Genomic DNA, 15,747 nt, shown 5'->3' with positions numbered 1-15,747 from the left:
ATTTTTTATGAAAATACACATACCTGTGAAAGAAATGCTGTTGAAATCGATTAAAGGGAAAATATCCAAGATATCTTCATTGACAAATTATCATTTTTCACTCATAAAAGTTCTCAGAAACAAAAACAATCCCCGTAGACTTTTAATTTTAGGATGTGTATTGAAACCTGAAGCAGTAGAGGGGGCGTTTCAAAACAGATAATCTGGACATTTTTCATTTTAGTTGATAAACGTAGTTTGAACTCAAAGGTATTTATGATTATCGAAATATCAAGCAAAAAGTGGTGGAAGCAAAAACATAGGGACAGAGTATAATTTTTAAATTATGTGACTCCTTATTCTTTCCTCTTCCTGATAAAGGTATTTGAACTTTCCCCTTCCGTCACCATTTCATAAAAAATAACAATAAATTGTAAATCATATCAGTATTGTATTATGTTTAACACAAAGGTCATGTACAATAATTGTAATTATCTCAGCCTAAAAATAACACACCAGTAGAAAACACTGACAATCATTAGATAAACATTGGGTTGGAAAATAGAAATAATTAATAACAATTATTGTACTAAGTACAGGTCTGGCATATTTATCATTTTAAACTCTGCGCATGATTTATGATTTAAAAATAACATAAAACTCAGATGGGTTATTGGTACATGCAAAGCTTTAAGCTTGGTCAATAAATACAAACAATTTCCCTAAATAAAATATAACATCTTTTCACAGAATGTTCACAGGTTTATCACAGATGTCAACTGAACAAAAATCATGACAGTTAATTCAATGTAATGTTTAAAAACTACCATCAAGCACCAGCTCAAACATAAAATGTATCACAATTGCACATAGTCCACGATTAAAGGTCGGGATCATCAAGATGCTTTCTTGCCAAATAAGCGCATGAATACAATCATGAAGAGGAATGTGAGAGTGACGAGCACCAGCATGATCCAGATCCACCATGAGCAAGTCTTGGTATGCTGCTCAAGGCGATCGCTTTCCACTTTGAGTTTCTTTGTATTTGAATCTGCCAATTTCATGCTTGTGTCTAAAGTCTAAAAATTGTAAAATTTCATTAAGCAACATATTTTTTAATGAAATAAATGTATTTAATATTTGCAATTATCCAACTATAAACTAGTTTTCTAAAGCCACCAAAAAACTGCTTCTTTCTGTAGGTGCAATTTTTTTAGTTTTGATTTCATAATACTGTAAAAGTGGTTATTTACGCATGGGGGAAATTTACACTAGTTATGAGGTAGGCTTAAAACCGAGTAAAACAACCCTATGCATATGGTAAAAAACTCAACATTTTAGAGTAGTATATTACGCCTATGTGTATTTAATGCCCACACGTACACGTATTGTTTGACCATAGAAAACGCATACTTAACCACCAGTGTAAATAACCAATTTTACAGTAGGTACATTTATTTTATTTTTTCTTCATCCAAATCCAAAATAATGTAAATTGTTTGTCAAATGACAATGTCAAAACAGAGCATGTCATTTTGACATCATTAGAAACAAAAACTTAATAGAAAAAAATTTATACTATGTCATTTGAATGACAGAACAAACAGCAATAAGCTCTGCCTCTTTTCTGGACATCCCATGCACCAATGAATACCTTATTGTCTTCCTGAACTATTCTCCCAGAATCCCTCACACTCTGTTTAAGACTACGAGTCAAATTCAACATTTCCTCTGTCAGTTTTTCATGCATCCCCCTTTGATGTCTTATGATTGTCTCTGCATCTTCACCATCTGCTTGTTTTCGGTGTCTTAACTCAGAATCTGAAAAATCATCCATTCGACATAAAAAATCAAGTACCAGGTAATCATTTTATAGATGATCAAACCCTATTTGTAAAAATATCATTGCTGCTTTACATTTTAATAATAAATGTCACTTTAAATTATCAGAAATATGAAGAATTTTATAAAGTAAAACAGAGATTATAAACATTTGTACATGCCAGTACATTAATCTTAATATCATGATACTGATACCCCAGTTTACCTTCATGATTTTAAGGCCTTTAAAGAAGAAGTACATGAACTGGTGTTTCAAATTACCAAAAACTTAATTAAATTAATCTTCTTTTAGCAAACCGCTAAAATTTCTTTAATATTCAATACTCATCATGAAATGAACTTATCAATTTCATCCTTCAGAAACAGCACATTTCAGTGTGCCATGTTGACAAGTTAAAAATGCTTGCAAATATATTTTCTTTTCAAGTTTCTCTAGTACCTGAATTTTTTGGTCCTAAGAGTTCATAGCGTTCATTTTGATAACTGCGAGCCTGCTCTTGCACTTGGGAAAATTTGGAGTTACTCAATCTGTCTTCTAATGGTTTTCGGTTCAAGGATGAAGACTTGTAAAAAAAAATCATTTAAGTTACTACCGGTACTGTATTTGTGTAACATAATTAGATATTGCACTCAATTTTGAGATGATATGTGCACATGCACCCAAGGTATAAAAACAAATTCCAAAATGAAGAATACTCACTTGATTATAAACTAGACAACATTGAGATGGTGACAAGCTCAAAGGGCCCCGCTTAAATAATGGACAATAGGATGAAAAGAATTTCAGAAAATTTTACTTTGACCTTGACCTTTAACTTCAAAAATTTTCAGCTGGCATTGAACTTCTAATCCAATCTCTTACCCTTTACGTACAGGATTTTTTTTTTAATCCGAGCAAGATTAAGCAAATGGGAAATGATCTATGGTCTTAAACTGATTATAAAGATATCTGCTATGACCTTCATATAAACCTGGTTCAAGGTCACTGCATGCCAATAACCAGAAAGCTCTGTTTAAGTAAAGTGTTAACAAAACAGGGCTAATTGAAAAGTATATAAATGCTCTGAAAAAACAAACAAACAATTTTTGTGTGTTCCAATATGACACTTGACCTACAAACCTCATTCAAGGTTACTGCACAGCCTTTGATCAAATGCACCATGTGGGTGAAATATGAGACAGATTAGAGCAATGGGAGAAAAGATATGCTCCAGACAAGGGGTTTTCATACAACTCTGCTATGACCTTCACATTTGACCTTGAAAATTGGTTTAAGGTCACAACACACCATTTACTCAAAAGCTCTGTTTATGTAAAGTATGAGCCAAATAGGGCTCAGTAAAAAAAATATGCTAAGAAAAATTGATTTTTGCATGGTCAAATATGACCTTGATCCTTGACTTACAAACTTCATTCACGGTCACTGCGTATTCTTTAATCTAAACACTCTGTGAGTAAAGTATGAGCCAGATTCGACCAAGGGGAGAGAAGATATGCCCTGGACAAGGATTTTATATATAATGCTGCTATGACCTTAACCTTAAACCTAGCAACATGGTTCAAGGTCACTGCATACCCTTTACCCAGAGGCACTTCGTTGGTGAAGTATGATCTCAATTGGGCCAAGGGGCAAGGGGAGAGAAGATATACTCCGGATGAACAGAAGGACAGAAGAATGGACAGATGGAATGACAGACTGATTACTATAGGGCGTTGCAGAGCGGGCCCTGTTTATTTATAAACTTAAAAAAAATTGTTATGTACTTATGAGATTTTATATCCTCATGGACAATATGACCCAACTTTGGCTGTCTTTTTTGTAACCAAAATAAGTTCTATAGAAAAAAAGTTTGTTCAGGGTTAATGTAATTGTCAATGGTGTACATGTATGAAATTAAAGTCAATCCAATATTACTTGTAAATCATTGAATCAATCAAAGATCTCCTTATCTAACGGGAATGAAGGAATTATCTGGTATAGACTTACAAACTTAGGGTTTAGACATTTGAAAGAGCATTGGTATATGTAGTTAAAATTGCTTGCTTAATTTAAAAGTTTACCTATAAAATTCAGAATTAAGTTTCGGCTGACAGAAAATTATCATTGTACAGTAGGTACTCTTATTCATCTTACTGGGTACATGTTTCTATAGTGATTTGTAAGTCTTACCTCTCTCTCAGAATCCACTAACTCCTTCAGGTATTGGACTTTTTCACTGTACTCATCCAAACTTTCCTGAGGAGGGCGGCTAAATAAAATATTACCGGTACAAAATTAGAAAAACGCTTCTGTAATAAAGCAATATGTATGTTAATATTTAGAGATGTCCATTGCTTACATTTATACACCCTACTGGTTATGAGAGCATTTTAGTAACAATAACAGCAAAAGTTACAGTTGTACTTGTAAGTGACAGGTATCAATATCAAAAGCAGTATACCTGACTCGAGACCTCCTCATTTCACTGAGTAATTCTTGCAGTGTGTCAACATACTAAAATGTAAAACCAAGGTCAAATGCATTAATCATAGCTGATAATTGACCGCCAGCACGCTGACTATAAGTTTTTAGAGCTGAATTCAGCAAAGTATCAGCCTGTTCGCAGTCAATGAAATAGAATTCAAATAATTCAGGTGGGTTTAAGATTGACACCAGCTGGCTCTGAGAAATTCATTCTTTTCTGATATCACTTTGTATTTTGTGACGTTTCGACCAAATCTCAGCAAGTCAAAATTTCCCTGTCCCAATATATTTGTGCAGCACATTTGGTCGATTTTTAATAAAAATTCACATATCTGTGAAAGAAGTGCAATTGAAATCGATGAAAGGGAAAATTTCCAAGATATTTTCATTGACGCATTATCATTTTTCTCTAAGAAAAATTCACAAGAATGAAAACAGATTTCTTTCGGAGATTTATAATGGGGAGTGTTTACATCTTTTCTCTATTTGGAAGTCACTCAGAATATGCCGCACAATTTTTCAACGTTATCATCCGGGTCTGCCTCAATACAAAATCCCCACAGACATAATACTTTTTAGCCATATATTGAAACCTAATAAACTAAAGAGGGTGTTTCAATGCAGAAATCTTGGAATTTTTTCATGCTTTAAATGAACATCTTTTAACCCCTGAGGTATTTATAAATATCAAGTAATTAGGCAAAATGTGAATCGAGGATATCTTTGGACAGAGTGTAGTATGACCAGAAATTAATTAGGGTTCTTGAATCATTGGGTCTGTGTAGTTCATTCTTCAAACTTGTATTTCACCTGTCTTATACCGAGCGCAGCGAAGCGAGGATTAATGGTAACACATATATATAAGAAAATCTGTGAAAAATGAAAGTTGAATCAGGGGTACTAAGGCCAAAAAAGTTTCTTCCAGCCTTTTCGCCGCCATATTGGCTGCCATTTTGTTTTTAAAAAGTTAGTTTGATCATTGATTGACTGCTACTTCGATGTTTATTGCCCCTAAACTCGATTAAATTAAAATGTTCCAGTGTTTCAATAGAAGGTGATTTGAATTAACAGAAATAAAAGAGGACACCAGAAAAGTTTCAAAAGTGCTTCAATCAAGAAACAAAACTAGTTCTATGTATGTCTTATCAAATTATCAGATGGAAAATAAAAACATTAACATCAAGGAACTGATCTTTTAGATACTGGATAAAGTATTCAATTTTATTACCACGGCATTTATATGAATTAAATTGATAAACAATGAAAGAAGAAATAAAAAAAGTTCAGAATAACGTTACTCTCTTCGACTATTTCCGAAGACAAAACCTGTACGTTTTATGCATGAAACATGACGTCATAATGTAGACTGAGCATCCGACTTTTAGTTAAACTTTGGCTAATGATTTGAGTAGGCAACCAGGTGGATCGTACTGTGTGCTTTTCAAATAAATTTTGTTCTACAAACAGGTTAGAACAAAACTCCCAAATGGGATATAATAGCCTCTTTGGGGTATAATAGCACAAATGTTAATATAAATCCGCAATAATGTGAATCAAATGCAACAACTTTTGGTTAAGAAGTTTTTCTATATGTCTATAGTTTGTAAGATTGATCCCCAAGAAGTTTTGAATATACTGAGGGATCAATCTCTGTAATAGTACAGCCGCAAAAAAAGTTGTTTACCAAAAGTTGTTGTATTTCATCTATTCTAATGCGGATTTATATCAAAATGTTCAAAATCAAACATTTTTATTTTTTGCACTTTAAATTTATATCCCATTTGGGCTATTCTATCCCAAACGGGCTATTATATCCCATTTGGGAGATTGGTCCCAACCTGACAAAAATCAAACTGCATTGTGTTAAATCTGCGCTCGGTCCAACGTTAACACCGTTAACATATTACTTATAAATCGTAAAAAGAATAATTGTTTTGTAAAAAGATCTTGTGTATAACATGGTATATACAAATGGACCTTAAACGCAGGCCCCTGCTAAGTGAAACAAAAAAAACATATGGTGGAATTATTTCATAATTCGTGGATTCCGTTAAAATATACCATATCTATACAAAACATATCGTTTCAAAAACACAATCCACCTTTTCAAACCTCCATTCTCCAGAATTCCTGTCTTTGGCCATGGTTTCACACCTACTTAACATTTTTTTAAAACTCAATTCAGTTCTTGACGCCATGTTGGCAAAAAAGGCGATTTTAATGGTTTTCAATACAGAAGAGCTAATGGATGTAGACAATTTGTACGTTGAATACAAAAGATCCTTGAATCGTATTGATTTTTTATTTAATGTTTTCATGTTTGGTGAATAAATTTTTTAATATTGGATTTCATTAATGACATCTATGTTGCAAGCCAAGAGATAAAATTTATTTGAGAAAAAATAAATAGACAAACCTTGAAGACCCTATCTAAAAACTGCGTACCGGAAGTAGCATGTAGCTATGGAAATTATACACAAAAATCCCCACTTGCCTTGGTTCCTCTACTGAAATGAAAAGATTATGATTGCTTGATTTATACTGATTTATCAAAAAGGTAAATGAAAAATAAAATAAAAATTTATATGTCTTTCAAAGTAAAATGAACGCAATTACGATTGAAAAAGTGATGTGATTGTTACCCGATTTTGTAAACATACATGTACGCACTCAGGTACTAAAAAGTATGCCGTTTTTTTCCTTTTAACTACATATTTCATCGAAAACTAACATTTTTAAATTTCAAGAGTCACACTTCTAGACCAATTTTAAAAGCTCTAAATTTTAGATATAGAATTTCTTATGCTTCCATGGCAAAATATTGCAAGGTTTTTTAAATTCTTCCCTCTAAATCCAAAATTTTTGCCATGCATATTTTATTGTACAATGTAAGTATAATCTACAGTGGGTTTGAAAACAAGTACTGGCAACTTACTAGGTTTTCATCTAATGAAACATGATATATCTATAAAACTAGAACGAATAATCTTACTGAGACCAGGCTACGGTCAGGTCCGTAGGACTCCTGTCATTTTCACGATAGAACATTCTATCAACTATAAACAATAAAGGTAAAAAAAAATAATAGGAAAACACAGTATTATGTTAACCCGCGAGAATTGGTCATAAATTTATGGACAGCAGTGAGATCTCTAGCATTAGTTTCGTAATCTAAGTTATCATTACCACATACAGGCACGTAGCATCGTATTTGAAAGTGTGTGTGTGGGGGGGGGGGGGGGCAGACTCATCCAAAAAATCTTGACAAGCCAAAAAAATCGTTACTTTCCAAAATCCTAATGGGGGGGGGGGGGGGGGGCAAGTATACTTCTAACTTCAATTCAACTGTTTATTTCATTAAATTTTCAATTCAATTTTTTACATGGTCCCATAAAAGTGGGGGCCATCTCCATGTTAATTCAATTTTTTGTATGTAAATTAAAGAAAAATCTTTGCTGATTTGCTGACAGAACAAAAATGTTCTGTCCACGTTGTAAAGGAAAAATCGTGTTTTGTTCAGACATTATTATTTTGGGATTTTCAGAACATGTCACAGTCTGTGGCGACCCCGCTCACGAATCCCCACACGGGGTCGGATTTTCTCGCGTCCACCAACTTTAAAGTGGCCCAGGATATGTCCGTCCTACAGGAGTCTATGAAGAGCGTTTTCAAGAAGGACTATCCGCCATACCAGCACTACGGCCGAGAAAAAGAATCTGAGCGACCAAAGCTTGCTGAGGTCATGACCCGAGATGACACCTTCTTCAAGGACAGAGCCTCTGAAACTGTCCATGCCTTTGAGTATCGCTATCTCCCAAAGCCGGTTGCTTTAGATGACATCCATCAAAAGCTTCGATCTACGAATTTTAAGATGGATACTGATGTTAATAAAGTGAATGTATTTGAGACAATGCATACATCATACTTTAAACCCAAGATGACGTCAGCTTATCAGCGGACAGAGCCGGCGGCTTCAACGTCAGTCAGCCATATCCCCCAAGGTGACCCCGATAAAGCACTGGAACCCTGCTCGGATTACCGTGACCGCTTCATGGGTCACGATACTTCAGTTCACGTGACCCACAGGGCACCCTCAATGCATGAAGGTCAGTTGATATTACTTCTCGAGCATTTCTCAAAAAAAATGTATATTACGGTTAAATTTTAATTTGTTTGATGTTTGACTGGTCATGCATGTAAATCATGATGGAATTTTTATGGTTTATTTTTGAATTTATCAAATATTTAAACGCTATTAATAGCATATGTAATATGTACGTAGACCTAGTTATCATATTTAAGATGCATACAAAATGACGCAGATTATTTTCATTCATCGACATCACTTGATAGAAAAATTTTTCCTTCATAATTTTTAGGAAATACTTAGAATAACATCGGAAAGCAATTTTTTATTTTAGGCGGCCCGCCAACAGTGAAGGGAGACGATCGAATGACGAATTTTAAAACGTCCCATGGCGATCAGTTCCAGGGAAAGTGGGAGAAACCCGTGCAGACCCTGCCGGCGGTAAGTGATCCGGTCCGTCTAAGAGAGGGGCCTTACTTGACAACAGTCCTATTCAATTATTTGAAATATCAATACAATTAATTTATGATAAATAACATTTAATAATAGTTTAACATTCTAATTAGTTTATTTAAAAAATTAAGTTTTTTTTATTGAGTACTACATTAATTAAAAGACGATATTTGGTTACTTAGTACTATTTCCAAAGACACTTAATAGTTGATGCAATCATTGCCACCTTATACTTGCCTGCGTTAAAAAGTGTAACTTTACACAGCCTTACGGCTACACTATCCCTGTTGTAGAATATGAAGTATTTACACAGCCTTCCTACAGTAATTATGATGTATTTACACAGCCTTACGGTTACAAAATCCATGTTGTAGGTTATTACCATCCCTGTTATAAGAAATGATCTATTTACACAACCTTACGCTATATACAACAACCCTGTTGTAAGTTGCTGTTTCTTTACAACAGCCTTATGGCTACAACATTCCTGTCGGAGACCCGGATAAGGTGACCATCAACGCCACCACCATGCAGGACACCTACCCCTTCCTGAGCGACAAGAGCGAGACCAAGCCGTACTGTAAGTCCGCGGTCAGCGCCTACCTGGGGAGGACCAACTTCAAGGAGAGAGACGGGCACGGCAGATACAACGACTACCTGAGCACCGCCAGTGTCTCCTTCCAGCCCGCGTCCACCCAGTGTGAGTATGCCGGTGTTGTCCTTGTGAGGCTCGGAGGCTTTTTTAATCGGGTTTTCCAACGGAAAAATCCGGTTATAAAAATGGTGAAAATGGCGGGCGGGCGGGTGGGTGGGCGGGCGGCTGCCATAAGGGTACCCTCATTGTACGGATAACTCCTCCTACAGTTTTCAAGATAGGAAGTTGTTCTTTTGCAGATCACTTGTACATATATCAGAGGTGTGCATATTGCTAGGATTTTGATTTCCGATAATTTATCGAAAAAATACCAGCTTTTGAACTTAGTCATTTTTTGGCAAAATATTGCATATAGGGTACCCTCATTGTACGGATAACTCCTCCTACAGTTCTCAAGATAGGAAGTTGTTCTTTTGCAGATCAGTTGTACATATATCAGAGGTGTGCATATTGCAAGGAGTTTGATTTCTGATTATTTATGAAAAAAATACCAGCTTTTGAAGTTAGTCATTTTTTGGCAAAACATTGCATATAGGGTACCCTCATTGTACGGATAACTCCTCATACAGTTCTCAAGATAAGAAGTTGTTCTTTTGCAGATCACTTGTACATATATCAGAGGTGTGCATATTGCTAGGATTTTGATTTCCAATAATTTATGAAAAAAATACTAGCTTTTGAACTTAGTCATTTTTTGGCAAAATGTTGCATATAAGTCATTTTTTGGCAAAATGTTGCATATAGGGTACTCCATTGACAGCTTTTTACTTGTTTTTCACTGGTCTTAAATTGCGTTATATACCATATAATGACAGCAAGTAAAGAAGGTATCGTGTTGTAAATTTGAATTTACCGAGTGGCAGTAAATACGAAATTTAAAAAAAACTGTATTTACTGCCACCCGGTATATTCAAAATTTACAACATGACAAAGGTATGGGATATTTACATATTGTGACTTTTTTTTTTTATCGAAACAAAGAATTAAAAAAAATGTACTTTTTTTTAACTTAACACATAAATGCGGCTTTTTTCGTTCAATACCATAATGTAATACCGCAGCGCGGTGGTTAAAGAAGATCTTCAAGTCATGAGTTCGAAACCCGCTTGGGTTTTTTAATTTTGTACCTTTTTAAGAATTTTCAAAACGAATTTTACGGTAAAATATTGTACCAACAAGTTTTGAACTGTACAATTGATTTAATTTTATTGTTTATTTCAAGATGTCCCATACCACGATAGATACATGTACATAATGTATAGGTTTTTCTGTGTGGTTATGGGAGTAGATTTGAGAGATGAAAATGCCTAGAGACTTTTTTGATCTGGCAAAAGAATGGAAGGGATACACAAGTCTTTGTCTGACATGAAAAATATCGACAGAATTGGATTGTCGCCCTTGGCCAACAAAGAATTTAGGACAGACTGAACAATTTTGATTAGCCAATTGACTACAAGAATTTCAGAGTAAATTATATATTTTTGAAACAGCCTTAAGCCGTATAGATCAAACCCCAATTTTGGTCTATGATATTACTACTATAACCGTACATTATATGATACTCCTCTAATTCTGAAACAAAAAAAGTCCCATTTTATTGCGTTGTTGCAAAAAAAAAAATATTAAAGCCAATTAACACTGAAGTATTTGTTGCATTTTTGTACAGTTGAAAGGTACCGTCCAGGGAAACACCGGAACCACAGCGATTTCCCCGAGGGGGACCTCCAGGAATCCAGAGTTGCCGAACGTGTCAACATGACGACATCAAGATTTTACCATGGCAACGTAAGCTTAATAATGTTAGAGAAAATAAATCGTCTGCTTTGTTTGAAGTTAGCTAATGAATCGCAATGTTGACGTTTTAATCATGCATCATATTACCCACATAAAAATAATATTTGAAAACATTTCAATATATATGAATACTAATTGTGAAAATACTTAAGTAATAGTCGAATTATTTCGTAACAGAAAAGCCTCGCTGGAATTTCTAGTCAGAAATTAGTTTTATCTCGTATTCTCAACATAAACTGCATTTTCTCGATTTTTGCATGTATATAATAATGTGTTGTGATAAAAATTGGTGCATGTACATACACGCATCGTCTGTGAAATAAGAAGGAACAAGAAAAAATCCATCTACATCGTAAAACATCAGTATTTGACAGAATATATACCGGTAGTGATTTTTTAAAGTTTACTAATTTATGTTCATAGAGTTATGAATGAATTTATAAAAGCTATCCCAAGTGACCATAAAAAATTCAGCCATCACTTCTGTTTGCTTATCATCCTGTTCATTGCTTTGTTAACCATACATTGTGTTGATTAATAAATGTTTTACAGCATTCCATCATGTCGTAAGTAAGCCATTTTTAGAAATATATTGTACAGCTCTTTTAGATCACTCTATTTATACTGATTATAGAAATATCTATATTAATTGGGGTCTCGGTTTGAGTCCAAAAGGGATGTAACTTCTGGTAGAAAGAAATTATCTGTAGCGAAAATATTATTCACCCGCTTAGAACGCTAGAAAGATTGGTAATGTTTATAATATTTCATAATGGTGAATGGGATTTCAAGATCATTAATCGTTTACAATTTAAGACTAGCTTCATCGAAATCGGAAAACCAGATTAATACTGTGTCATATAGTTGAGTGATACACAAACAGATCACTTCCGATTCCGATTAGGTTATTCTAACAACTTATCATATATACTTATTGTCATAACAACCTTTACTAACAGTATATTTTGATAATTTTATCATTTTCTAGTTAGATTTATTTATTTTTTATGTTCAACGTACTTTATTTTGATTTGTTTAATGTTTATTTTGCCTGATGAAAAATACAATATTCAGAGGTTTGAACGACATGTGTATCCGGAGAATTTAAACAGTTTAATTTTTTTTTTGAAAAGTAGAACGGTTTTATATAGAGTTTCCTTTCACTAACATGATTTTGTACTTCAGCCAACTTTCCTTGCACAATTATCCTAATTATTTATCTCAAACTTAAGGTGGTATGGGACATCTGTCGATATAAGCGTGGATTAAGGTTAGACGACACGTTCCTCAATTTTAGGTAATTTTTTCCAGGAATTTGTTAATGGTTTACTACTACTTTGCCAAGCTTTCTTGCAAAAAAATAGGGTACCTTACCAGGCATTTTTGCAAAATACTAGAGTATGCAATTTCCTATATAATCTTCTTGAAAATATAATTGAATTGCTGATATAAAAATAAATACATTTACAGCACAGCGAAATTCACTAAATTAGAACTATATCTCAGCCGGGGCGGGACTTTGAACACACGACATCTAGAACCTATACGCTATATAGCGGACACGGTTCTAACCACCCGACTATGTACACATATAATCAAATTCAAGTAAATTTTGATCATTTTTAAAGTAATTATAAAATTAATATTTTTTATTGGAACTCTTTATTACAAGGAGATACAAAAAATATTCTCGAGGAACGTGTCGTCTGACCTTAAAGTACATTATAATTAAAATACATGTACTTTCACCGGTTTAGAATTTTCAAATTTTACAATATTTCACCAAAAATACGTTTTAAAATTTTTTGGAAAAGTAAAATTTTAAAATTCCCCAGCGGGATCCGAACTTATGACTTATATATTCGTAGTGAACCTTCTGGCCCTCTGTGCTACGCTGTTAGGTGACAATTTTGGGAAAGAAACTTTTTAACAAATTTCACTTGATTTTATTGTTTATTTCGATAGATAGTACGTCACAACATGGATGTGTCATGTACCACCTTGATATGCATGTAGATACACTTACTTTTAGACGTAACTTTTAATATTTTCAGAAATAAGCACCATACATGAATAGTATAACTTTTTCAGCGATTTTTTCAAATGTTTGATAGAAGCGCATGTCTTGTAATTTCTGCTGTAATTTTAGCCACCTTTGGGCCTTCACAATCGGATTGTCTCGGGAGCTAACCTTAGAACCAAGAGTAACGTGCAATTTGAGGAGCCACCTCTGACGAAAACGTTCTATGACACCACTACTCATAGCACATTCAAGCCAGCCAACGTTCCCTATACGTACGACCGTACCAAGTTCCACAAGGAGACCAACATCCCAATGGATTATTATGATAGTAAGCCAGAGTCTCTCTCTCTCTCTCTCTCTCTCTCTCTCTCTCTCTCTCTCTCTCTCTCTCTCTCTCTTACTTACATATATTTTGTTGACATTTCAGAGAACGAGGTGAAGCCCACTTCTTCCTTCATGGATTTTAAGGACCCCAGGATCGGCAGGATGAACATGCACAATCCTGCCCTGGAAAACGTAAGATTTCTATGTTCATCTTTAAATAGGGTTAACGATTCTGTTACATGTATTTGGAGAGCCACATTTCCTTGTCTTCATGAATAAAATGTTGAATATGAAGGTCACAGAACAATTCTTTGCAAATTTGTTTCAAATCTATGTTTGAAAAATTATCGTTTTTGTTTAGCATTAATTCTTGACTATAAATAAAATGCTACTTCATGTAATATTGATATTTTTAGTGCGTTGAAACAATGTGTACTTTTTTTTCTAGTTGAAGATGTCCCACATCTTGCCCCCATTGGGCGGGTCTCAACTGCACAACACGACCCATCAAGTGATGTTTACCCCAAAGTCGTCAGAGAAACACGTCTACGACTCACAGAGGCTGCAGAAAAGTTCCGTTCCTCTGGGAACACTGAAAATTGTCTAGACATTTTAGAGTTGTCTCTCTTTGCAAGCTTGAAATTTTAGAAGTCTTTCACTTCTACTACTAAATTTCACAAGAGCTTGCAAATGTCAGCTGTCAAGTATTTAACTTTGAATTTAGAGTGCTTAATGTATAGGGGGAAATGCAATTAAACATTAATATCCCCCCTGATTTATTTTGTTAACACTTGTGCATTATCAATGTGGTTAAATATAGCAAGAACACTCAGATAAGACCCGGGTCCCATCAGGATAAATGATAAATGTTTATTGAGGAATATAAAGTATATTAATAAAATTCTTATCAAAATGAAATCAACGAGAGTAAGATTCAAGGAAATTAAAGTATATTTACAAGGGTTCTTTGAAATTTTTTATAGTGTGTGTGTTAATGGAGGTAGTTTTCATAACTATAGACCACCGCCATGTTTTGTAGTTGTGTATTGCTTTTAACCTAGATAATCACAAGTATGACTTTTATGAGCAAATTTTTATTTAATTTAGCAAGCAAACAGATACCCTGACTTGGGTTATAGTTTATATTAAATAATATTTATTGAATGCTCAACCTAGTATTAAAGTTTTGCGTCTTGCCTTATAGTTTTTTTTTATATGTATGTTGCAAGCATCAGTATTAACTATATACACTATACACAGTGCGTCGAAAAGTATTAGTACTAGCATTTACATGCATAATACCAACCCTAACAGTATTACGAATTTTTTTTAACTTATTCATAATAATAAATGTCTTGTTTTGTTGATTTGTATTTTTGAAGAGATTTATTTTTATCGTTTGTTTTACTGATGCTATAAATTGTTGTTGCATTTTATGTCCTTTTTGAAGTTTTTATCGTATACACATAATTTTTATCAATATGTGCCGAGCCCCGTACAGTTTAAAATTTGTCCAAACTTGTTTGTATTTAGAGGAGAGGCGATGGGGCTTGTAGCTTTATTTAAATCCAGTTGTCTGTTGCTGTGAAAGTGCTGTCCCTTGTTTATGTTTAATGTGTTCAGTATTCACAATTGTGTTATCTTTTAATGACTTCCTGAAATAAAGATTCGTTGAAAACAGAAACAATGGATGTCAGACTTATTTCTCTGCATGAATTATCTTATTTGATACGTACCGGGTGAAACTGAATCAATCTGTGCCAAAGGCCCTCCTTTCAAAAAATTAAAAGAAAAATTACGTCATTACAAGAAAATATCGTATGATTTTAGAAGATAAATTGCAAGTGCAGTTTGCATCCAGGTATAAAAGGGAGAGTCGTATAGGTGTCAACCCCGGACATAGACGGGTTGCTATAGCGGGGGTGCTCCCTCACAAAGACCCGACATTTATTTAATTTGTCAAGTTGTAATTATGCAGCGATTCTCGTTGTGACTGACATATATAAATATCTATTTCATCGTCCAATTTGAGGTTTGATGCGTTTATATGCGTTCTTCCGGGCTGATTAAAAGCACGTATAAACAATTTGTAAACAATTCACTGATAAAATTGTGCAATAGTTCAA

At 34.1% G+C, this 15,747-nt stretch overlaps 2 protein-coding genes across 2 annotated transcripts; one reads left to right on the top strand and one right to left on the bottom strand.

The window, feature by feature from the left end:
* Positions 1-400: 400 nt before the first annotated feature.
* On the bottom strand, positions 401-6,521 carry LOC128177732 (vesicle transport protein USE1-like). Its single transcript, XM_052844565.1, has 6 exons — positions 6,388-6,521; positions 4,263-4,315; positions 3,992-4,070; positions 2,261-2,384; positions 1,634-1,800; positions 401-1,058 (listed from the first exon to the last, which is right to left on the bottom strand). Exons 1-6 carry the CDS (start codon positions 6,481-6,483, stop codon positions 876-878), a joined length of 702 nt encoding a protein of 233 aa, XP_052700525.1. The 5' UTR covers positions 6,484-6,521; the 3' UTR covers positions 401-875.
* A 192-nt stretch (positions 6,522-6,713) lies between these two features.
* Positions 6,714-15,308, top strand: LOC128177942 (testis-expressed protein 45-like). Its single transcript, XM_052844875.1, has 8 exons — positions 6,714-6,842; positions 7,830-8,391; positions 8,707-8,813; positions 9,294-9,525; positions 11,147-11,265; positions 13,424-13,625; positions 13,725-13,813; positions 14,070-15,308. The coding sequence occupies exons 2-8, from the start codon at positions 7,833-7,835 to the stop codon at positions 14,226-14,228; spliced, it is 1,467 nt and encodes a 488-aa protein (XP_052700835.1). The 5' UTR covers positions 6,714-6,842; positions 7,830-7,832; the 3' UTR covers positions 14,229-15,308.
* The last annotated feature ends 439 nt before the right edge of the window (positions 15,309-15,747 follow it).

Source organism: Crassostrea angulata, chromosome 3, assembly GCF_025612915.1.
Source record: "Crassostrea angulata isolate pt1a10 chromosome 3, ASM2561291v2, whole genome shotgun sequence".
NCBI lineage: Eukaryota > Metazoa > Mollusca > Bivalvia > Ostreida > Ostreidae > Magallana > Magallana angulata.
The sequence above is the reverse complement of the archived record's forward strand: the minus strand, read 5'-3'. Positions and strand labels throughout refer to the sequence as shown.

Bases quoted from the DNA above. Each gene is read 5' to 3' on its own strand.
- LOC128177942 (XM_052844875.1), top strand. From the start codon at position 7,833: ATGTCACAGTCTGTGGCGACCCCGCTCACGAATCCCCACACGGGGTCG. The intron at 9,526-11,146 runs GTGAGTATGCCG...ATTTTTGTACAG, and splicing joins CCAGCCCGCGTCCACCCAGT to TTGAAAGGTACCGTCCAGGG. The intron at 11,266-13,423 runs GTAAGCTTAATA...CTGTAATTTTAG, and splicing joins CAAGATTTTACCATGGCAAC to CCACCTTTGGGCCTTCACAA.
- LOC128177732 (XM_052844565.1), bottom strand. From the start codon at position 6,483: ATGGCGTCAAGAACTGAATTGAGTTTTAAAAAAATGTTAAGTAGGTGT. The intron at 2,385-3,991 runs GTAAGACTTACA...TTTTTTTACAAG, and splicing joins TAGTGGATTCTGAGAGAGAG to TCTTCATCCTTGAACCGAAA. The intron at 1,059-1,633 runs GTATTCATTGGT...TACAATTTTTAG, and splicing joins TAGTTCAGGAAGACAATAAG to ACTTTAGACACAAGCATGAA.